At 39.9% G+C, this 20,179-nt stretch overlaps 1 protein-coding gene across 1 annotated transcript in view; it reads right to left on the bottom strand.

Annotated features, from left to right (window-relative positions):
• Positions 1 to 20,179, bottom strand: part of nsg2 (neuronal vesicle trafficking associated 2) — a 59,320-nt gene that overhangs the window by 14,454 nt on the left and 24,687 nt on the right. Inside the window, exon 3 of the mRNA XM_086309162.1 lies at positions 18,517 to 18,627. Coding sequence (XP_086165288.1) covers positions 18,517 to 18,627 — 111 coding nt within the window. The remainder of the gene's footprint in view (positions 1 to 18,516; positions 18,628 to 20,179) is intronic.

Below are 20,179 nucleotides of genomic sequence, written 5' to 3'. Positions count from 1 at the left end.
AGTAATACTATCAGCACCACAGACACAATCTGTGTTAGCCCTGCGATAGACCAGCGATGTATCCAGGCTGTACCCTGGCTCTTGCTCTATGGAAGGTGTGACAGGCTACAGTATCCCCCGCCCCCAAGTGAGCCTGATAAGGATAAGTGGAACAGGATGGATGGATAAATCCTCACTTTCTTTCTTCCACTCTACTTTTAAGGTTTTGTTAAAACTCTTTTTCCAACTACAGTCGAGCCATGTTGTGCAGTATTTAGGAAGAACAGCTCTTCTTTCATGGATTTTCTTCTACTTGGATTTTGGCAATTGTGCCTTCTAATCCTGCACGCTGTTTTTCTCTCCAAAAAAACTCGGGTGAAAAATTCACTTTGTTTTTAGTATATACAACAAAGGCAAGCCTCAAAGCCAGCTCTGTTTGGGGAGTATCTGAGACAGGGCAGCGGGATGTCAAGGAGACCATGTAGGCGGATTTGGGCTCTCGAGAACTGGTTATCCGGTTGAGACGAGCGCAGCTTCAGCAGCAGAGCCCAAACACTCCACTGTCGAGTTGCATCATGTCTCAGACGAAAACACAAACTATTAAAATGCCAACCTGAGAAAACGCACGATTTTGCCCTGAATTGAGGTCAGCTGAGGTTTGCACAGAGGAGCAAGTCCCCCTACCCAGAGCACCCAGATTCCTTGAGGGAGGTCAACAAGTTACACTTGTTCGCTCTTTCTCAAAAACAATGACTAGAACATCTGCGTTGTGATTATTCATGCAGAAAACCTGCTGTTTTTCTCTGCATGTGAGGTGAATTTCTTACAAATTTTAAATAAAGGTCACTTTATTTATTCTGTATATTCATGACAGCAGTCTTTGATCACCAAACTCAAGTTTTACAGAAATATATGGCAAAAACGGCGCTGATTAAAACCTGCATTCTGTCTGGTATGAACAAATATAATCTCCCTCTTTCTGACTGTGCATATCCGGGGGTGAATGAGCTGCAAACATCTTGCACTTGCAATGTCCTCTGCGGCCTCCTGCATTAAAGCACAGCAAGAGTTGCTGAATTTTCTTTTTAACTGAACCAGGTTGGCGGTTGCAACGGATTGCAGGAACACGATGAAGAAGGCTTTGCATCCCTCGGATTATGTGCTGAAAGGAAAGTACACAAGCCAAGCACAGACTAGCAGTCTTTTAAAATCCTAACCCCCCCCCCCTCGCCCATGAAAAGAACATCACATGTGTAACAACTGCTTTATGCAGATTGTAGTCATCACAGTTTGAAATTTTCATCTTTTAATCATGTTAAACCACAGGACACACTTGCATATTAGTCATTTCCACTCATAATAATCAAAGATTTCTGATGTAATCTCAAAGGATCCAACAGCTCTCATGCTGTGTTTGAAGACTTATGTTCTGCTCACTAAAAGATAACGTAGCAGTGTCCACAGCCCATTTTTATGGAGACAAGCACAGCGTCTTTACACACTGGTATTTAAATGGGACATTTAGGATTATAGCAAGCTAACTTTAGCGATGATAAAGCCCTTTCTCAGGACTAATCTGTTATTCTTTTTGGATGTGTGTCTATAGACAATGTCATTGTTAATTTTTCACCTCCTCGTCTGTTTGCTGTAAGATGTGTCATTAGAGAGCATCAAACTTTTCTCACTCAGAATCCACAAGCTCAGCAGCGAGTGTGACAGTGCATGTTCAGCGGGAGATGAGTGCTAATTATGATAATGCATCCCAATTAGGCGAGGTCTCTATGGAGACAGAACTTCAAAGGTTTTGCCTGTATGCACTGCGTATTAGTTAGAGATGTTACACGGAGGAGAAGGTTCTTAGAGTATAGAGTCCAAATCAAATAGCAGGTGGGTTAGAATAAAAAGAAATGACAGAAATAAAAATGGACAGAAAGGGTGAAAGAGGCCAAAAAAAACAAACAAACCCACAACGTAAAAAACAACTGAATAAAAGTCCAGAAACCTGTTTTCCCTAAAATGTGAGTCTACAGTCCACCGGAAAGAGAGCCACTAATCAGTAATGATAACAAATCTGAATGCACCCTCAATAATATGAACACACAAAAACACTTAAATGCTAATCATGAATCCGTAGTAAATCCCTGAGGAGACTGAAATTCTCGATTAGGTTTGCTAATCAGCTCCTACTCTGCTAGATGAAGATGCTGCAGGAGAGGAGATATTATTAATGATGGGACCTGCCTGCTAACACACAGCGCACCTCTAAACAGCTGTTTACCTCGCAAGACAAGGTCCATTACTCTAATGTATCGCCAGCTCTCAGTCTCCTGGGTACGTTTTATGTTCCTGCATTTGTTCAGCATGCGCACGGATGTGTGTGCATGAACGCGTTTGTGTGTACGTGTAACACAGTGAAAGTAAAATGTATCCATGTGTCCTGGGATTTTTCATCTTTGGAAAATGTTCACCCAAAGAAATTTTAATTTTGATTTAGTTTGGGATTTCATACAGTAACTCAAACAGTTTTAATTGTAGTAATTTATTTGAGATCTTTGGGTGTGATTTACATGCTTTACCTACGCACTGACGGGACCCCAACAGAAGCAGAAAACATTGAGGACGACCCGTTCAGCCATGACACAAAGTTGTAGAGTCGTTCACGTCTGGTACGAAAATTAAACACGCTTAAATTACTCAAAAGCCACGTTAACAGCCTGATATGGTTATGGTAGTGGTTAGTAGCTATGGCTATAAATCAAATGGTAACGTGGTGCTAGGCATGAAAGATAATCAGCATTATGATCAATTCTATTTATTAACAGTCACATCAAGGTGAAAAAACCCCGACAATCACAAAACCCCCTATGAGCAAGCAAATATTGCCTTCATTTTTTTTTTTGCAATTTTTGCCCCTCTTAGTACTGAAAATGGAGTTGAGTATATATTTATTTGTATTGTTGAGTACAACAATATAAAATGTGGACGTAGCTTCTGAGAAAGGAAAAATGAAGCCAGTGCAGAAGTGGCTTAAACATTAATCGAGCCTTTCTGGTTTGTCCTCTGTAAACGTTTTCCTGCTGGGTTTATGGTCTCACACCCACATTTTGGGCAACACTGAATCAAAATTACATCTACCCGATTTCAAAATCAAGGATTATCTGTGGTATGAAACTGCATGCTGATTAGCTAACTAGCTGTCAATCACAAGTCATTAGCCCATTCTTGTTTTGTATGTAAATTTCTATCTTCTATTAGAGATTACTTTCCTAAAGTACTTGCTTGCTTTCTCTTTCAATGCTTTGCATCACAGTGAAACTCTCCCATAGTGTTTTGTTTCCATCTCTATGTTCTCTATTTTCTTTTCTCCTTCCCCTCATCCCACACACCGGTCACAGCAGATGGCTTCCCATCGATGAGCGTGGTTTCTTCCTTTTAAAAGGGAGTTTTTCCTTCCCACATCACAAAATGCTTGCTCATAGACAACAGTTTGACTTAAAGGGTTTTCTCCAGAATACTTTAGGTCTTTACCTGGTGATATATAGTGTGCCTTAAGGTGACTGCTGTTACAATTTAGTGCCACCGTTTGTCTGAAATAGTCATTTAGGGGATTATTTACTAAATGACACTTTTAAAATTAGGTCGTGACATATTACATACGTAAAACAGATTAGCGGGATTAACCCTTGCACCGAGTGTGTAGCGTTGATGTTTATGTTCAGTCTCTCTCTGATGTTAATTGTTGTTGGAGTGATGACTCAAGCAGGAATTTAGCCCACCCTCGGTGACAGAAATGATCGCCCTAAAATCCCTGTTGATGCAGCTGCTGTGGCCATGTGGTGTGCAAATCCATTAAAAATCTATCCTGACCTTTCTCCATTATTCATAATCTGGCTGAACTCTGCAGTAAACCTTAGAAGGTTCAGCTGAGGGAAGTCGACTCCCTCCATGCATGTAATGGCTTCAAACTTCTATTTACTGTCTTACTGTAATATTTCGCTGCTATAGGATGACACTACTGTACTCATGTATCTGATCTGAGCGTAACAAAATGCGCATTTATGGAACAGAACAAGCTACACCAGAACATAACAGAGCAGAGAAAGGCTTTTTTTGATTTGATCACTACAAAACTATAATTATTCTAGCAAGGCACCCACATCAGCGTCATCCCATTTTCTTCTCAGTATACTCAATGTGACTGTTTTGTCACTAGCACTTCAGTATGTGTCATACTACACTACTATCACCACCAACACAACCACCATCCCGTTTGCTGTGCAACACAGATAACAGACAAACGCTTGTTTGTCTTGGATGCAGGTAGAGGCGCAGCATGTTGTTGCGCTTTGAATAAAGAACAGCGTGTCTTTAACAAGGATTGGCTTCATGAGCAGAGGCTGGGTGGCTACAGGTAACACACCGGTCACAGCAGATGGCTTCCCATCGATGAGCGTGGTTTCTTCCTTTTAAAAGGGAGTTTTTCCTTCCCACATCACAAAATGCTTGCTCATAGACAACAGTTTGACTTAAAGGGTTTTCTCCAGAATACTTTAGGTCTTTACCTGGTGATATATAGTGTGCCTTAAGGTGACTGCTGTTACAATTTAGTGCCACATAAATAAACCTAAATTGAATTCTCTACATCTCTTGTAAAAAGTCACTGTCCTAATTTTTCAGTAGCAGTATATAAATCTATGAGCTGTAGTAGCAGTAGTATTTTTATTATATATCTCCCATACTATAATAATTTTGTTATTACACAGAGCTCTGCTTATCTTATCTTAAGAAATTTTTACCAGAGAATAATAGCAAATAATTACTTCCTCACTTGTAGTTTACAGTCCTGTGTGTCCTACAGTGATCATGCAATCCGGTCATTAGGTCTGACATCACTAGCCGTGTCTGGGCCTAAACTCCGCTGCAGGTCCATATATCAAACGATCACTATGGCATTACTGAGAGTTGAAAAACTGTCTAAAGTCTTTCATCTTTAATAAAATGATCAGCGTTCTGCTCTACCAGGTGTGACAATTGAGTTTAACATCCAGGCATCCATGAAAACGGAATTTATGACATTTAACGGAGTTAGAAGTTAGCAGGAAGTTAGCTCGCTAGCTTCTATCTAAATGCAATATAGCATGTCCTGACTGCGGGGTTTTGGAAACAAATTAAAACGTACAGCTCTGTTATCACTTCCAGCATAAATGAAGACAGAAAACTAAACAGCAGTGACGTTTGTAGGGTTACTGAAGTTGGCTAGCTGGTATTTAATGATGTGCTACGTGACCGCTAGCGACACAGCTATGTTAGCATAATATAAACAAGCTAACTTTTTTCCACTCGATAACAGTTAACGTGAGTGTTCTCGGTGGTCAGGAGCAAATGTAATCGCATGGCAGGATGCTGTAAAAGGACCAAACTTCAGCCAGGAGAACAACTGAGATAATCCATCCACAATACGAGGTTAGTCATTTATATACTGCTGCATGGGCTGGGCTGTAGTTACATCCTAAGGTTTTAAAAACTGAGCTTAAATAAATGATTAGCGGTAATAAAAGCCGAGGGAGGTCAACAGTGATCACTGACTGTTTTAGGAGCTTTTTGAGATTAAATAGAAGAAAATACAAAACATTAAACATGTTAACAACTAGGGCTGCTCAATTAATCGAATTTTAATCACGATTACGATCTGGGCTTTCAACGATCATTAAAAATGACTGAGCCGATTATTAGCCCCTCCCTCATGCTTTACTCTCGCGCTGCTCCGTGTGGCAAATCAAGCGCACTGCTCTGCATTTCGAACACGCGTCACAACAATTAAGAGGACCCGAGGGAAGCTCGGAAAGCTAAGCAGAAGTTATTTGGAGAGGAGAGTGACTGCCGTTGGTTGAAAAGAAAGGTAAAGAAAAAAAACTTCAGTGGTGTGGAAACATTATGGGTTCGCGGAGTCAGATGTGGATCAAGTAGACACAGTGTGTAAACTTTGCTATGGTGTCGTAGCTGCACCACAGAGCAACACTGCAAAGTTCACATTTTTCATTTATTTCTTATATTGCAAACATTTGCACTGTTATCAGTATTTGCACACTATTTTATATAATTTTTTTAAAGTCATTATTCAATACATTGTTATTCTTAACCCTTTAAAGCCGGTCAGAGCAGCATGCTCGTTTTGTATAACTATTTTTAAATCCCTGTAGAACCTGAACCGCTAAGCTAGCACAATAAATTTTTTTCCATATGAAACCAGAGGAGTTACATCTTATGCCATCAGCTTGTCCTAGGTCACGGTTTCCTTCCACATATAGCTTTGCAAAAATTGCATAAAAAGCGCTTGCAGGAACAAAAACATAATATTCCAGAAACACGCTTTGCCGATCCGATCAACTGTTCATAACACTTCCCACATTGAAAAAGACGTCAACGCGAACTATCGCAAGTGACGTCATTTTTGCGGAAAATTGAGTTTTTTTTACTTGTAGGCCTTAGAACTCGAATTGCACTGCTGGAAATAGTTTATTTTGATGCACATGCACATTCTTTGCAAATTTGCATCATAGGATTGTTTTTTTGTTTTTCCTGCAGTATATAAAAATTGCTGTATCTCCAAAAATAAAACTATGAAGACACTCAAAATAAATTTCCTGTTGTTGTAAACTATTTTTTGCAACTTTTTTGTATTTAAAGTTTTGAGGGATAAACCTCTTAAATTTCTCCAAGTAGAAATATATGTAAAAAAACAAAACAAAAACGATTTTCAATTTTTTTTTGTAGTTTATTGCACTTTTTTGCAATTAATGTAGTTACTATGGACTTAATACATACACATTTAAAAAAATATGGGCTATAACAGTTGTATTGATGTATAGCAACTTGAAATGCTCCCACAAATGGCACTACAGCATGTAAAAAAAAAATATATAAGCTCTGGCGGACGAAATAAATATCGTCAAATAATCGTGATCTCAATTTCAGTGAAAATAATCGTGATTATCATTTTTGCCATAATCGAGCAGCCCTATTAACAACACAAAAGCCATATTAAACGCAGACTACTTTAGGCCCGGAAGTAGGATTCGTCACATCATCACTTAACAACCGGATAAGAGTGATACCACTGGTGTCTGTAGTCTGAAAACACCACGAGGAAGACATAGGGAAGTGAGAGGTGGATCAATTTGGAGGACAGATGTTAAAGTGAGAGGAAGCAACAGAGAAGTATAAAGTGAAGGGTCAGACTAGTCATCCGCAGTCTGTCTGTCTCCTAATTGCTCCCATGGCTCAGCTTGTCAGAACACCAGCAGCCAGGAGGACAACTCAGGCTGAGGACAGGGAGCACACTGGCCACTCACTTTTTTCCTCCACTTGATTTTTTTTTTTTTGCCTCCCCAACATGGAAACATCAAAGCTTGGCTTTTTCTCCAATTTAATCTTTTTTAAGTTTTTAACGCTGCACAATTTGCAGAAATTGGCAGCCCGTGAACTCGATCAGCTGCCACTGAGAAGTTAAGAGGCAGCAGAAATGCGATCGCTGGAGGAGTCTTACAGGCCTTGTATTCCTGGTTGTAAAGATTACATTAAAATCTGGCATTTCTTGTGAAAGACAAGAACTCAAACAAATTCCTGCAGCTAATTTAAAAGATTTTCTGATCTGATATCATTATGGTAAATGTGTGGTTAAATTTAAGCACCAAAATAACATGGTCTCGGTAAGAGAAAGCCAGGGTTGTGAGCAAATCCTTTAGGAACAACTGTGTATCCTCATCAAATTACTCTTTTGGGGACAAATCTGATACATTACAAATTTATTTGATGCTCACCTTTAATTGCTTTTGCATAGTCCCGAGGCATTAGCGGCTGTCTGCACTGGCAGTTAAAAATCTGACTTACTAATCTTAAATTTTACACTCAGATGCAGATTTAGATTCATGGTTTTAAAAGAATGTCATCTTCTTTGCCATACAAAGAAATCCTTTTAAGCCACTCGATCAGCGCTAAACACTGAGGACTTTTCCTGGGGCAATGGAAACATTTTCAGCCAAATTTTGTTATAATACTCTGACACATTTTCCCATTTATCAAAACAAAAGAGATAGATGATAATTGCATTCGCAGGCAATCTCTAACCAACCAATTAAGCCTAAAGAAACTTAATTTTACATCTAAAACTGAATCAGATTTCATAGCAATGAACTCGTGGATTTCCGTTTTGTACCACGGTGGACTTAAAAAACAAAACCAACTGATACAGAACATTTAAACAAGTCAGGCTGAAACCGCAATATGAATGCCAAGAGATTTATTAGTGTCAGACGGCATGCACTTGGCCATCGATCAGCCTCAGACATCCCTTTTCGTCTTGGCATCCCCTTACAACTGAGTTATTATGTCCAACAACAGAGTATGAATGCAGCTGCCTCTGCAGCCTTGAATAAAAACAAGACAGGATGGTCAAGGTTGGATGGATTCAGGATTCACTTTTGCTTTCTGTAGTCTCAAATTGGATTGATTCTTCGCCTTGACCTTTAAGATAAAAAAGGGCACGCACTTTGAATTTTTCCTTGTATACTGATTAAATAAGAGAGATGATTTATGCATATATATACTTATATCTGCTGAAATTGATAGGGAGACAGCATTTGAAGTATACCTTCCCTTGAGGTACTGATTGATATGGGAACTGAAACTAGAAGTAGAGCACAAGGGAAGCCATCTGGACCTCTAAATCATCCTAAATACCACTCACAGGGCAGCGATGTCTGTCCATTACGTGGCTTTCGTTGCTGCTGCCTTTCAGACGTGGAGTTGTCTGTCTGTCCAGCCTGTTTGTCAGTCTTTCATATGGTAGCTGGCACAGGGGACCTACAGTATTTGCAGTGACAACTAACTCATACTCAAGTCAACTTTGAGGCCTTTGAGACAGCAGACTGACCTGATCAGTGGCATATGAAGACTTACGTACACCCCCGTGGAGCTGTGCAAAGGTTAGACATAAAGAGGTATCCAAACTATTTTACACTAATAACTGACTTTTCAGCTCACATTAACCTAATACGACCATCACACATTCATTTCAGGTCCAAAGTGAATACAACAGCATGATCCAATTCATAATTTAACAATGACAGAGTGTAAGTACTTCAGGTGTGTGTGTATGTGTGTCTACTAAAGATCTAGGTATCACATCTGGCTTATTTTATCAGAAGCCAGTTTTGAAATAATAATGTGTCTGTGATAATCTGCCAGTGGGAACTGGCACAGTTAGAAGTGTGAGTGTGATTGTGTTAGAACTGGTGAAAATTACTTCCCAGCATAGTTTGCTGAGAGTGTGAGCACACTGGTGCCAGTGGTTGGTTAGCTATGAAACGATGGAAAGGGGAGAAAAAAGAGGAAGTTGGTGTATCGAGGCAAATGGAGGACAAGAGCACAAACTCCTAGTCTGCCTCTATACATATATATATATGTGTATATATATATATATATATATATATATATATATATATATATATATATATATATATATATATATATGTAAAAGAAAAGAAAAAGAAAAAGAAATTCTGAGGGTTTTTTGGAGCCTAAATGTGGAGCCAGTAGCGGAGTCCCGACTTAGCAAGGATGACTAGACCCATCTGTATCATATAAACTTAGCCCAGAAACTAAGGAAATATATGTTTGGTTTTAAAACAATGCTCCTTTGTAATAAATACTTTTGGAAAGCCTGTTTATTTCCCCTTACGTGGTGCCACAGTTGTAAGTAAAATGTGTGTGAGCAGCAGAGTATTTGATTTGCACCCATGAAAAACTTGCCAAATCTTCTCTGCCAATGCCAAACAGCTTATTACCTCCTAATAAATAAACAAAATAAATAGTTTAATTAATACAGAAGACCATTATGGAAATGTTAAAAATGAACTTTGGATAATGTGTGGTATAGTTTTGCTAAAATAAAGAAAAACGGAGCAGGAAACAACAACAAAATAAGAAACAAATTATTAAAAATAAATTATTGTAATAGTAGAAAAAGTAGTTGGCTCTGCACAGCCAGCAACCCGCCCGGTTCTCCATGTGTCCATAGTTTGCTCCGTTGCAGCTCAATATTCCATGTGCGGTCAGTCCGCTAGCCGCTAGGTTTATGATAACAGGTGGCTAAGGCGGCTAACGGGTACGTGCTAATAATTAAGTTGCTAATGCTAACGTGTACGCTGGCCAAGGTAAGATTTCTAACTGTTTAAGACGTCAGTGACCTTCTTTAAATTCCTCCTAAAGTGTCCTTCAGTGTCATGTTAACTACTTCAGGTGTCAGCGAGGGGAGGAACTGTGTACCTGACAATTACTTAATTCTTCATCATAGATCTTTACTGACCTCCTTGGACTTTCCCGTTGTTCTAATCGATCAATCGTGATCACTAACCAGACGTTAACAGGCCTTGTGAAGTTAAAAGACATTGCAAAACTTCAGCACTACTTACTCGCTTAAAATATTTAAGAGAGTGTTTGTATATGTTTGACTCCATGCGGATTGGAGACAATCGAAAATAAATTCAAATTTGTGCACTTGACTCGTGTTTTTTAAATTCATTTAAAGGTGTACGCTGCACAATCATGAAAAAAAATCCTTAAAAGCCCCAAATGACCAAGAAATTCATGCCCATGTCAAGTGCATGTGAACTTCTGGCCTCAGCTGTACTGCAGATATTTTTGATGATTCTATACAATATTATGTGTGCTTTGGAAAATTTCTCCCTAATCAACAAAAAAGCATCTGGCCTGCCTCCCTCTTGTTTTTTTTTTTTGTTTTTTTTTGCTTAAACAGTACTAAAGGTCCGGCGTTCAAGGTTTGGCGTTCAAATGTGCGCGAGTGCATGAGTGTGGGTGTTTAATCAAAAGAAGGCTGCAAATACTCCCTACAATCAGTGCACTATTAGTCATCCATACAAAACAAGGAAGAGCAATACGTGGAACAGGAGGCCATGTAAGGCGTCAAACCACAGCAGTAATTACTTCCAACCTGACAAACAGTGAAGGCCTTCTGTGGAGGCGGCAGAATGCAGCAAAGCTTTTATCTGAAGGCGAAATGGAGGTAATAACGGGATAATTGTTCTGGACGATAGCTGCCTCTCCCACTGCTACCTGCTAAATTCTGCTGGCACCGAGCGTGTTCGGCTTGGCAGTCGTGGCACCGCCATGTTACCCGTGTCTATGCATGTGTATGTTTGCGCACGAGCGAGTTTGTGTTGGCATTTATCTGGATGTGTGAGTGTGTCAGCACTTGATGTATGTGAGTGGGTTTGAAGTGTGTGTAAAGAGGAAAAAAGCTGGCCAACTACACCATGTTTTCTGAATAACAAGCGAGCCAGAAACCAAGCTGGACAACACAACTCTCCCCTTCATCAATCTATACACCTGTATCTCTCAATCCCTGCCCTGCTGTGCTAGACTAATCTTTCCCCCCTCTTCCAATCCACAGTGCCAGAGATGATCTCCGTACTATCATTTTATGAGACAGTCTTGTGGCTGAGAATGATAGATCTTTTGGAGCAAGGGCTGTAAGGTGAATTCAAATCCAAAACGCTGTAAATACATTTTTAAATTCGCAAACCACCCTCTTGACCACAGGTGTTTGTTTCTGTGTACAAATCTCTGTTCGTGTGGTCATGTTACTGTGTCATGTGCTATAAAAGAAGCCCTGTCTAAGGCTGTATGATCCCGTCAATCATCACTTTTACTTAAAACTGTGCATCAGATGAGATATTTCACTACACGTTTAAATCCACTATCTTAGGTGATGTCACACAGGTATAGTATTGCACAGATATTCTATTGCAAAGCATAGCAAGAACAACAGCCCATAGTAATAGTGTCTGATCAGCTGTTATGTACCTACTAATCTCCATAGACAGTATATTACCATAAAATGTACAACTCCTAATTAGTATACTGGGAGCTAATGTGAAAATCGTTAGCTTCATAGCATAAGTGCCTAAGTCATTGACTTAGTCAAATGACTTAGGCAATTATGCTATGAAGCTAACGAAATGATTTAAAAATGCATTTAAGAAGAGTAATATATAGAAATAACTCACACAAAAGATGATCTTAAAACATTAGGCTTTAATAAACTACCATTCCTCATGCATATAAAATCCAGTGTCTGTTTTGAACTGAGACAAAATCACTTCCTGAGAAAATTTCCATTATTGGATTCTAATTTGAACAAATATGCTAAACAGACTGGTTGGATGTCATAATTTTCCACAGTCATTCTGAGAGTAAGTAGGAAAACTGGAAGCCAGACCAAAGATCCACAACAACCAAAGTAAAACACTATTAACTAAGAATTTTAACTTTTTTTTAAAAGTTCTTTCTTTAAAGTGATTGCACAGGAGCCTTTAAGACAGTATCAATTAGTACTTGATGATTGATGTTGCTTAAATGATTAAAAAAAGACACGAAATATATTGCAATATACCATAACACAATACAGGAGCTGGCTTCCTTACTATAGGGAGAAATATGTATACTGGGCCACCTATACATTACACCGACAGAAGCTGGCTAGGTGCTTGATATTTTATATACCTAAAACACTTAAAATTAAAGGTGTGGCCCAATACTTTACTTGTACTTTGTATGTTTTATTTTTTGGAATATACTTGGATATACTAAAATATGATGAGCTCTTTCTCTGCCTGCAGTATCAACTTTAATCTTCCTTCTCTACCTATCAGGGGCATGCAGTGAAATTCAGAAACTTATTGTCCGTCTTCATTATAGCTAATGAGGTGGGAAAGGTGCCCTCCTCGGTTCATTCATGGAACAAAACAACTACAGGGAATACACTGCAGCTCATCTCTACTGTGAGTAATCAGGAGGACAGGAAAAATGAGGGAGGGAGGAGGGTAAAAGACAGACGGTGAGGGACAGAACAAGAGTAGGAGGGAGGGAAGAAGGCGAGGAAACAGGAATCAATGTCACATGAACCCGTTCTAAAGTGATGGATGTTTAAGAAAAAGGAGGATTGAACGACACAGACAAGGAGAAAGAATAATGGGAGAATAAAGTAATTACTAAATGTATCTGCTGTAATGCTCATGACACAAAAAATAATGAAATTTATTTTATGCTTTTTTTCCCTTTTAGGTAACAAAAGAATCAACTATTCTTTCGACTCACTTTTTCAGATCGACTATCCTTCATTCACTGTCCAGGCAAGTAACACTTTCAAATTTCTAAAATAAATAAAAGCTTTTTTAAATCCACCCAGAAAACAACATCAGTGCTGCGAGCAGAAAGAGGCAAGGAGAGGAAATAAAGAAGCAGGATGGTGAGTGGTAAGCAGAAACAAGGCGGTGGGGGGGGACAGATTAGAGAGCATTTTACACTCTGAGCTCTTCATCCATCAACAAAATCTGCAGAGCTTTAAAGGGGGAAGAGATGTGCAAGCTTTTCATCTAGAAATGTCTGCACTGCACAGCGTGCAGCACTCTGTTCTGCATATATGCATGTGTGCCCGGCTGCAGGATCGGCTCTGTCAGTCAAACAAAGCGAGTCGGTTCAGTTGAGCACCCAAAACTACCCGACATACCATAAAAATCCCACGGACTGAAACGCATATCTAGCTAACAAAAGCTGACGTAGTGTGGTAAGCCAGGGATGACTGTAGAGTCTGCCGCAGCATTCTGGCCAGCTCAGAGGAGCAACACTCTCACTGTGTATATTTTTGAGTTTCCTCTATACGACGAGGGGCCACACATTGGAACGTGTGCAAAAGACCTATCCAGTGTGATATTAAATCCACACTTTTCCTTGTACTTGATAAAAGATATAAGGTCAAGGAAAGCTGTGAATGAGAATTCCAAGGAATTCCAAATGAAAATAAAACAGGACTGTTCAGGGAATTTCACTAGGCTGCTTAATTATGTAACTATAGATGTTATTTTTGTAGGTCTGCCATGGTTAAACTATGATTTTGGAATATGGAAAAAGTCCAGTATGGTGGTTAACACTGTTGCCTCACAGCAAGAAGGTTCTGGATTTGACTCCAACATCTGGCTGGGCCTCTCCGTGTGGAGTTTGCATGTTGCCCCTGTGTCTTTATGGCTTTCTCGCCCAGTACTCCGGCTTCCTCCAACAGGCCAAAAACACAAATTTAGTAGGGAATTAGCCCGATTGCTAAATCTAAATTGCCATAATCGTCTGTTTCTCTGTGTTAGTCCTGTGATAGACTGGTGACCCGCCCAGGATCTCAACCTATGGCAGCTGGGATAGGCTCAGGCCCCCACTCGCAACCGTGAATTGGATAAGTGTAGGAAAATCAATGGACAACCATGCTAAAAACGTTTTTTTGTTACCAGTGGTGCAATAAAAACACTCCTTAACCTTTTTATACAACATTCAATTGTAATGTATTTCGAGCCCTAAAAACTTCCCTCCTCAAAGAGTTGTTAAGGAAGGTAATTACTTGTAATTGAAAGATACTTAGATGGGTCTGTTTGGTCGTCTCACATTTAAAATGTTTCTCAATGAAATTCCTAAAATGTGCTGTATGCTATATGTAGATAGAGAACATTTTAACAAAAATGGCATCCTGTATAGACTATATTGACACACAAAATTTATTCAAACCACCTCCTAAACATGCTTAGCCAATAAGCACTTAAAACGGGACTCACAAAAGGCATCAAGCCCTTTAATTGGCTTCTTGGGAACTAGTAAGGGAACCCAGAGGCAGCTGCACTCCGTCGATATCATGAACAAAACTTATGTCTGATGTTCTACCAAGGCACCGAGCTCACCCCATGTGCTATGGGATAATCTAAAGACACATTTTTCTGCTCAAACTTCACAGCTTCAGTACAGTCCGAACACACAGCACATCTCATGTTTTCCAGGATCCGATTCTCTTCTCTCCTGCTTCGAAGGACATCTCAGACCAGTATTACACCTCATTTACACACCCTCACCTACACCTAAACATGCACACACCTCTGCTCGTGCACTTTTTCCTCCTCTCTTGCTCCCTGTCAGGGTTGCCATGGAGGGAGGTTTTCTTTGCTGCCATGACAACGTGAGATCTCTCTGGTCTCCCCTAACGACAGCGAAACAGAGCAGACAGCGCCCGTGGATGATTTTGGAGCGCTGTGATCCACACTCGTGCTGCTCAAGTCACCTGTTCTACCCTGTGGCAAAGAAGGGTGGTGTTGGAAGATGCACACAGCTCCCTTGCTTAGATTAAAATGCCAATAAAACCGAAGATGAAGAATTATCAATTATTTGTACTTGAATATTCAAGTAAAGGTCCTCGCTTTGCCAGAAAATGTGTCCTATTAGATTTTAATCCACACTGTGTAGGCACTGTAGACTGCTATGCTGTAGCTAGTTATATTGACAGTGAATATAATATCTATACTTGTAAAGCATTACTGGGTAAATCGAACCCCTGTACCTGTCAGCTCGGGTAGCTTCCACCTTCAAAGAGCTGCTTTTCAGTGGAATAATTTGCATGTGGTTGTTTTTCTTTCAACAAGGCAATTGTTGTTTTTGTTGAGGATTTCATATGTCATGTCATTACTGTATGAAATAGTGTGCTTTCTGCCTTCTGACTGTGCACTGGTATATATAGATTAAAGGGGAAAAAATGCAAACAGCCAGGCAGTTTGTCTAGTGGTTACCAACTTCAATAAATCGTCTGGATTATTAGATTATTGATAAATGTAAATGAAGACAAATCTTCTCTGGGATGGAAAGTAAGTCTGTTTTTGTTATAAATGCTGACACCTATAGAAACGTGACATAAAGCCCCGACCAGAAGCACTGGATTTAAGACTTGGCTAGGATATAACATCAGCATAGTGAGATGGCTATACTGTCATCTTTTCAAAGATCTACCTATTACTGTAGACTTTGGCCTTCCAATTCTAAGCTTATGTGCATAAGGAAATTTGGGTTTGGTCGATTACTTCTTTCTTGTAACAATGCTTCTTGACAATAAATCTTATACTACCGGAAAACCTGTTTATTCCCCCTTAAATGGTGCCACATGTGTAAGGAAAATGAATTTGTGGGTTGAGCAGCAGAGTTGAGCATGTGGGCTGCACTCATGAAAATGTGGTAAATCATCTCTGCCAATGCCAAAAAGCTTATTCTGTTTTTGACTCTTTTTAGGTGTCGTTACTGGACTGGATGATCGAAGTCTAAAGAAACAAGACATGTTGGTAATTTCACTATTCATTTATTTAACAAACAGGGGCCTCAGAAATACATGAAAAAACCAAACACAACCACAACAGCCTGGCACATCCTACTCATGGTGGTCACCAGCTTGGTCACACAATGCTGTGGCATGGCATCCCATTCTTCAACCATCTTAAAACAAGAGTCAGTAGTAGGGCTGGGCCATATCATACCGTTCACGGTAACACCAGTATAATGTTAGGCAATGATAAGAAAGTGAAATATCGCGATAGAATATGGGTAAAACGTGCATGTGCAATGCATTTATTTTTATACGAACATGGCGGAAAAAGCATGGCGGTAATGGAGAACGAGAAGGCCGAAAGTGGATCGTTGAATGAAACAGATGAACTAACATTGGTTTGTAAAAATGCTGCAACTTCAGTGGTGTGGAACTGGTTTGGTTTTCGTCCGTCAGATACACAACAAAGCACAATTTTTGGTAGAGCATGCTAGCAGGCCGTCGTTATTAGCGTGTTTTTCGGAAAATAAGGCACACTTAAAATCAATCCTTTGATTTGATGAAAAATCGACAGGGCCCCTTATAATCCGGTGCGCCTTATGTATGAATTCTTGTTGTGCTTACTGACGTTGAACCGATTTTATGTGATACACGGTTAAAAAATCTGTCAAAAATGTTTTAGTACAACTTTGGTAAGCTACGAAGCCGCACCGCTTAATGGATTGTCTGAGCATTACAGCTACCGTAGTCAGGAGCCTCATGGAGTGATACGTACTGTGCTTCAACATAATATTACCGTATTGTGTGTGTATAACCTCTTTTTAAGTTTTGTGGATATTATACCTGGTTATGCTGAGGATATGTCAGCCAATTTCCACTGGAAATGTCATGGCTAGATGGTCCTCACTGATCGTCTTGCCAATTTGTTGTGGTGTTTGTGTGTACTGTGTCGTGTTCTCCTCTCCATCCTGTGCATGTGTTTTTCTGCTGGAACATGTACTTCCGGAAGCCGTGGCACGGAACGGCAGTTGACCGGAGGGGAGTGTCCTGAGCTAGAATCATCGCACCTGTGCAGAATTACCTTGCCAGCTCAGACCTATTTAACGGGGCGGTTGAGTCACAACCAACGCTGGAACGTTGAACTAAACCGGGTAGCGTAGTCGTGATCAGCATACTCGGTTTGTGAAGGAGAGAACGTTTTCGTTACTGTGCGTGTGTTTTTTCTCATCTGCCTCCAGGATTCAGGGATTGGAGGAGGAGCCGGAATAAAGAGACTTTCCAGCAGTATAAGATACAAAAAATAATCAACCAAACACAAATGTCCTTACTTTTTGTGCTAAGTTTATAATTATTCCACAATTAGAGTGTCTGTAAACATCCCTTAGTTTGGTTTGGTGGTGCAATGCCCTGCAGGAAGAGACACTTTTCCAAAAATAATCCAGAAGTGCCTACTCTGCAAAGACAATAAATGACATACGAATACTTTAAAGCAGCGGTCCCCAACCTTTTTTGCGCCATGGACCACGGAGTTTAATGTCCGACAATATCTTCACAGACCGGCCATTAAGGTGTCGCAGATAAATACAACTAAATAAAATAATATGACCAAGACATATGGTGGTATTTTGCAAATATAATAATAAACGCAAATTCACCAAATACTAGTATTGGCAAAGATTAATGACAGAACAGGGATTGCATCGTGTTACTACTGTAAACTTCCCCAGGACAGCTAACCTGACTAACTTTATTGTCCTGGAACATTTGTGTGTTTGTGTAGTGGTTGCTAGGCAGAGTTACAGCTATACAAGCAAGAAATAAATGACTATCCTGAGTGTTGTGAATAGCACGGATGCAACTGTGGCTAAATCAATTTCATGTTAATGTACTGTATGAAGCCTGTATAGCTTGTTGCATGATACACACAATTTCTTTTTAAACTCTGGCTTATAGAACCTAACTTGTTATTTCAGTCACCGGGGAAGACTGTGAGTTTGCATGCCAGTGAGTGAGAAAGATTGTTATAGAAAGAGCAGGAGTCTCATGTCTGCATGAGCTGATCATAACCCAGATTCATTCATTTGTTTGTCTACTTCCTGAGTATTTACACTACAACTGCAGCTGCATTTCTAAATGTAACGAGCAGTTCAAACTGGTCACATGGATTTCATTTGGGTAGGCCAAAGGGGAACATGTTAGATGAATCAATATTCTTCATGCAATTATAGCTGCGATGATAAAGAACCCACCGGACACCCATTATTAGAATTGTTATTTCTGCATCACAGACCCCGAAGATAATTAAGCACACTGTGAGTTTCTATTATGTAAATTCTTACCTTAAGTCTCTCAGACACTCCATCAGTAAAACTGATGGTGAACTCCTCCACTTTGGGCACCTTCAGCCGCTTCTTCTCTGTCTGGTACTCCGTGCGAGTTTTCACCACCACCTGGAAGCAGAAGAAGAGTCGAAATTAAAGCAGTTAAATACTCAAAGATGCTGAAGGCAGCGAAGGATTGATGGGTATTACCGTGGAAGGGAAAGGTTAATTTACGTTTAGCGTGTTGCCACAAAGGTCTTACAAACTGCATTAAATGGCAGGAGGTTTCACCTGACAAAATCAGTTCATTCAGGTCAAGTGCAAAAAAAAGGTGACGGAGGAAACATGTTGGCTTAATAAAAACTGGGCCAAAGTGCAGAATCATCCTTGGTTAACAATCTGTATCAAAACATATCCACATTCAGTAGACTGTAATGTACATTATGAAATATTTTGTCCAGAAAAAATGTGCAATAGCCAGTAGGAAACATTCATTTACTAATATTCTGTTTGTTTCCCACTGCCTTCAAAATAAAAACCAATTGAAACCAGAAGCTCAGTAACATTGTAGCTGAATTCAAAGGTTAATGTAACGTGCAGAAAGAAAGTTGTGTTTTCTTACTAGTGGTTGGTTTTGTTGCACAAACTATTGAGAATTAAAGAAGTCAAGGAGACTTGAAAAGTCGAGGATCAATGCTATTAAATTAATGTCACTTCACTAAAATACGACCAACGCTGTAGGAGGAGTGGTGATGCCTTGACATAGCAAAAGTTCATCAGTCCTTTGGCCGCATGAGCAAACAGCTGACAGATGGCGTGAATATCATTGATCATCTAATTACAATGCAGTGTTGTACCTGTCTGTGGTCCTGAAAATCATCTGCATATTAACAGGACACGTAGCACCCCCTTCAATATTGCTGCAGACTGAAGCCTGATTCAGACTTCTGTGGGGAATCTTTGTAGAGTCTACAATGTAACCTCTGTAAGTGGTCGACGTTGTCTATGCTTGCGCAGGTTCGTTACATGTTCATTACCATGTGGTCATGTCCTGATGCTTCATACGTGGTGCCAGCCAACAGACAGAAATAAAATGCTGGGTCCTTACTGTTTGTTGTGGTCAGTTTTCTTTTTCTTTTAGGGGTAAAGATATTTGTCCCTCGTTTTTTTTTCCACGTTTTTGTTCAGTCCCTCACATCCATTCTGATAGTTTCAGCAATCTCCCTCCAGGAATCTACAGACATTTGTGAGTCCTTATATTGATGCTGTGGTTTTTATTCCTTATACTGGGCTGATGATTGTTATTCTCTCACTGATAAATTCAAAAACTGTGGCGAGTAGTCAGAAATGCACATGAGGAATCAACTGTGCTGAACAGGCCAATCACAGTAGTTGGGGGCTGCGTTGATGCATCGTGCAGTTATTTCTCAGGAGGTGTGAGCAGGTTATGTTTTACGTTACGGCATAGATTCCCCACTGAAGCATAAATGGGATGTAAGCACTCCCCTCATGGCAACGTCACTCTCCAGCAGCAGCAGCCTCCACCAGAAGGAAAACTCACACCCAAAGTAAAGGACCCAGGACCATTTATTGTCCAATATCCAGTTCCCATGTCTTAGCAGATCTGAGCTGTTTAAAGGCATGAGGAAGACCTACTCAATATTAGACAGGTAGTTTTAAT

The sequence above is a fragment of the Aulonocara sp. 'chitande type north' Nkhata Bay genome, linkage group LG10 (genome assembly GCF_057382095.1).
Source record: "Aulonocara sp. 'chitande type north' Nkhata Bay isolate Kocher_YH1m ecotype deep benthic linkage group LG10, A_spYH_male_GT1.1, whole genome shotgun sequence".
Classification (NCBI taxonomy): Eukaryota; Metazoa; Chordata; class Actinopteri; order Cichliformes; family Cichlidae; genus Aulonocara; species Aulonocara sp. 'chitande type north' Nkhata Bay.
This window is presented reverse-complemented; position numbering and strand designations above follow the sequence as displayed.